Below are 4,996 nucleotides of genomic sequence, written 5' to 3' on the forward strand. Positions count from 1 at the left end.
ATATATATGAGATTAACTGTAATTAGATTATATATATATCAGATCGATGATTATTGGCTTATATATATACCAGATTGATGATTATTGGCTTATATATATACCAGATTAATAATTATTAGCTTATATATATATCAGATTGGCTGTCATCCACTTATATATATATCAAACCGGCTGTCATCCACATATATATATAGCAGATCAGCTATTATCCACTTATATATATAGCAGATCAGCTGTCATTTACTTATATATATATCAGACCAGCTGTCATCTACTTATATATATAGCAGACCGGCTGTCATCCACTTATATATATAGCAGACCGGCTGTCATCCACTTATATATATATCAGACCGGCTGTCATCCACTTATATATATAGCAGATCAGCCGTCATCCATTTATATATATAGCAGATCAGCTGTCATCCACTTATATATATAGCAGACCGGCTGTCATCCACTTATATATATATCAGACCAGCTGTCATCAACTTATATATATAGTAGATCAGCTCTCATCCACTTATATATATAGCAGATCAGCCGTCATCCATTTATATATATAGCAGATCAGCTGTCATCCACTTATATATATAGCAGATCAGCTGTCATCCATTTATATATATAGCAGATCAGCTATAATCAGCTTATATATATATAGCAGATCAGCTGTCATCCACTTATATATATATCAGACCGGCTGTCATCCACTTATATATATAGTAGATCAGCTCTCATCCACTTATATATATAGCAGATCAGCTGTTATCCATTTATATACATAGCAGATCAGCTATAATCAGCTTATATATATATAGCAGATCAGCTGTCATCCACTTATATATATATCAGACCGGCTGTCATCCACTTATATATATAGCAGATCAGCCGTCATCCATTTATATATATAGCAGATCAGCTGTCATCCACTTATATATATAGCAGATCAGCTGTCATCAATTTATATATATAGCAGATCAGCTATAATCAGCTTATATATATATAGCAGATCAGCTGTCATCCACTTATATATATATCAGACCAGCTGTCATCCACTTATATATATAGCAGATCAGCTGTCATCTACTTATATATATAGCAGATCAGCTGTCATCCATTTATATATATAGCAGATCAGCTATAATCAGCTTATATATATATAGCAGATCAGCTATAATCAGCTTATATATATATAGCAGACCGGCTGTCATCCACTTATATATATATCAGACTGGCTATCATCTACTTATATATATATCAGACCGGCTATCATCTACTTATATATATGCTAGATTAGCAGTTAACAGCTTATATATATGTCAGATTGACAGTCAACAGCTTATATATATGCCAGATTGGCAATCAATAGCTTATATATATGTCAGATCGGCGATCAACAACTTATATATATGCCAGATCGGTAGTCAACAGCTTATATATATGCCAGATCGGCAATCAACAGCTTATATATATGCCAGATCGGTAGTCAACAGCTTATATATATGCTAGATCGGCGATCAACAACTTATATATATGCCAGATCAGTGGTCAACAGCTTATATTTATCCTAGATCAACTATCAATAGCTTATATATATATGAGATCAGCTATAATTAGTTTATATATAGTGTCAATTAGTTATTATCAGCTTACATAATCTTGCATAATATTGCATAATTATATATACACTGAAAAAAAATGCCCGATTCCCATACGTGATAGGATGTAAAATTCTGTGTGATTTTTGAAATACATTCCGAATATTATACAACAATTCTCAGAATGATAGGAAAACTAGCTACTAAATATTAAACACCTAGATTCTATGGATAGAATGGGTCTGTGCGCGGTCATAGAGTTCTGTTATATCTCATTATATCCGAAACCTTAATTGAATTCCGAGTTTTTTTTTTCTAGTAAAACGTTACATTTATTTTGTGTATTGCCTATTTATTCTTGTTTCGGACTCATTCAAGAAGGTGTATATTTCAACAATCTTCTGATGATAGCTCAACTATCTTCTGGCAAGTATCAATCTTATTGGATGGGTACTCCATTTACAATTTGAATTTCATTATTTGATTGATCAAAAAATATACTTCTTGTACTTTTATTTAAAAATAGTTCACGGGAAATAGTTTACAAATGGGTTTTTATTTTATTTTATTAAAAAAATCTCAAAATAGGTTCTCTAATAATCGGCCTTGGATAGTTGGCATTTGGTCTGGGCATTTGATCTAGACATTTGACATTGGGTCTTTGTTTTGCATTCTCGGTTTTGGGTTCTTGATTTTGGGTACTGCGATTCTACTTTGATCATTAATAATATCTCTTACCTTTCGGGATAAATAAATGGGAATACTGCAATACCTCTTTGAATATTAAGGGAAGGGGCAGAATCTTGGGATGACCAAAATCGATTTTGTCATTTTCAAAACATGTGTGTACAGACCAGATTTATTCTTTGGAAATAGAGGATCATATTGCTACGGATAGCATTTATATAATTGTTGGTGTACTCCAAGTATTCCTAATAGAAAGGGAAAAAAATATGATTAGTATGAGAGAATAATAATTATAAAGTCTTGCTTACCAGAAAAAGTGATTCTTTGGCATCCTTTTAATGCGTGCGTGCAAAAGAGAGATAGAGAAAATCTAATAAATTCAAAATGATAATGAAGAAAGTATAACGTTAATATAAGTGATTAGAAGATATTCTATTAAAGCTTACCATGTTTATTTCCATCATTAGCTTTTGATGGTTGTCATCATCATCGTTTTGCATCTAAAGATTAATAAGCTGATGATTAGCATCGCGCAATAAAAGTTGTTTGCTTTCTTATTCACCTTTGTAAGCCAGTGTGTTATGTTAACTCGTGCAGGAAGCCCTACATAATAAAGACGATAGAAGTTTTTTAGTGTTAATAATCATGTAAAATAAAGTAAAAAGAAAATATTAAGTATTTACCATAGTGTAGAAAAAGAAGCAAAAGTAAACAGTATAAGAGAAAGAGAGAGAACAAAAAAAAAGAAAATAAAAAAAAAGAAAAATAAAAAAACAAATTGTAAGAGTAGTGAATAAGCTCATTCTGTTCTCAGAATTTATTAGGGTCTATTATAATTTAAAACGTGTGTCCCTATAATTTTTTCTTTTGTTGCTGTACACCCAAGAAGTATTGGGACATATAAATACTACTTCTATTTGCCAGATTATTATATCCTCCCTCACATTTTATTAGAAACCTCACATACTATTACTGTGCTTTACCATGTATGTTTGTATAATTAAAATAATATTTCATAATATTCTTCTATATATGCTTTATTTATTTATATTTATTTATTTTTTAAAAAATATGTAAATATCTGTAGCATGCCTTCCAATGCCACTAGAAAATCAGGACGCAAAGGCAAACAGAATGCCCGAGGAACACTTAGCCGTGTTGCTGCCGGCCGGATTGAGCAACGTGAGATTGCTCCAAGAGTATCGCCACTTGCAGCTGGTCCAAGTGGGGCAGAGGCTCCTGGAATGACTGTCGAGTCCCTAACGCAGGTTATGGCAGCCATCAACATGATGTACGATCGTACTGTCGAAGCCAACACTGGAATTCGTTTTCTGGTCGATGCTCACAACCAAGCCATTGCCCAGCAAGCTCTTGTTGCATCTTCTGTAACTCAGGGAGTAACTGCCGCCAATGTGTCTACAAATAGACACACCAAAGGCGAAATGTGTGCAATTGTTCTGGTATGATTTTTTCTGACTTCATGCTTTAACACACTACCTAAATAATAATAATAATAATCATATAGAATCTCATCAATGGGAGAATGTGGGCGAGAAACTTCCGTTCGAATGATCCTGAGCTTGTTGCTGAAAACGAAAGCCGCAGGCGATGGAACACGGATGAGAGGATCGATCATCCTGACAATGTTGAGGTGATTAATTACCTCCGACAGTATATCGTTGCCCAGCCTCGCACAGCTGGGTTCTGGGAGGATATGATAGTGCAGAAAATAAAAAACAATTACAAGACATGTTTTCGTGCTGTCAACGCAACCCCCGAGCAAGCGTCTTCCAAAAGGCGCAATAATCGTATCAACAGCCATCGCATTGAGGTAAAATTACAAACAAAAAAAAGAAATTAAATATTTTGCATTCTGTTCTAATCATTTTAAAATATATCTAGATTCACTTGCGTCGTGTTGATACCTACATTAACAATTGGCTAGCAATTGACACTAAGATGGGATACAAGCCAGGTAACCCTGATGAGATGGCATACTTGCATCTCCTCGAGAAGAGTGTGATGTCTGATGGTGAATCGGAAGATGAGGACGTCACTCCTATAATCCGTGTGCGGGTTTTGCAGGTTGCTCGTCCTAGTTGGAGAAGTGCTGAGGTAATTTTTTTTAAAGGTGTACACTATAATATATTTCTATAAAAAGATGACTGTACAGAAATAAACTAACTAATTATACATAGCTGAATAGGCTTATTCAGTTCATTGATTTCTTGGCAGCAGAGAATGACAAAAAGATTGCAACACCACAATCAAAGCAAAGAATGCCCAGATACCTAAAAGCCATTGCGGTCACTCCTGTCCCCAGTCACCTGACCGCAATCCTTCCTGTCTGGACAATTCAAAACCAATAAAAACAAACAATTTGCTCTCTTTTTTTTTTCACTCATATTAAAAAAATTGAATAATATTATTAGAAAGAAAAGAAGGGATAATTATATATTTTAAAAGTAAAGTTTTCTAGGCAAAGGAACAATAAGTTTTTTGCTGATATTTCGTAATGTTGTATGGTCAACAATTGCAACAGGAAGGAGAATTTGGTGCACTGGCAAGATGCTTTGAAAGTCAGGCAAAGAAAATGCGACATCCCATATTTCTACGCCTGCAATTTTTTTACTTGTCTCCTTGGAAGCCTTGTACCATTTTACATAAGCAAATGTATGTTGGCTACTTTGGAGTGTTCTGTGATGTGGAGT

The 4,996-nt window shown here is 34.0% G+C and overlaps 2 protein-coding genes across 2 annotated transcripts; one reads left to right on the forward strand and one right to left on the reverse strand.

Annotated features, from left to right (window-relative positions):
• Nucleotides 1–2,191: 2,191 nt before the first annotated feature.
• On the reverse strand, nt 2,192–2,785 carry PHYBLDRAFT_153848 (hypothetical protein; the record flags this gene model as incomplete). The annotated part of the gene is made up of 5 exons (XM_018433276.1): nt 2,192–2,237; nt 2,337–2,400; nt 2,491–2,530; nt 2,594–2,617; nt 2,732–2,785. The coding sequence occupies 5 exons, from the start codon at nt 2,783–2,785 to the stop codon at nt 2,192–2,194; spliced, it is 228 nt and encodes a 75-aa protein (XP_018283083.1).
• Nucleotides 2,786–3,373: 588 nt separating this feature from the next.
• PHYBLDRAFT_153849 (hypothetical protein) lies at nt 3,374–4,654 on the forward strand (the record flags this gene model as incomplete). Its single annotated transcript, XM_018433277.1, has 4 exons — nt 3,374–3,745; nt 3,811–4,116; nt 4,188–4,400; nt 4,484–4,654. 4 exons carry the CDS (start codon nt 3,374–3,376, stop codon nt 4,652–4,654), a joined length of 1,062 nt encoding a protein of 353 aa, XP_018283084.1.
• Nucleotides 4,655–4,996: the final 342 nt, after the last annotated feature.

Source organism: Phycomyces blakesleeanus (genome assembly GCF_001638985.1).
Source record: "Phycomyces blakesleeanus NRRL 1555(-) unplaced genomic scaffold PHYBLscaffold_75, whole genome shotgun sequence".
NCBI classification, from domain to species: Eukaryota; Fungi; Mucoromycota; class Mucoromycetes; order Mucorales; family Phycomycetaceae; genus Phycomyces; species Phycomyces blakesleeanus.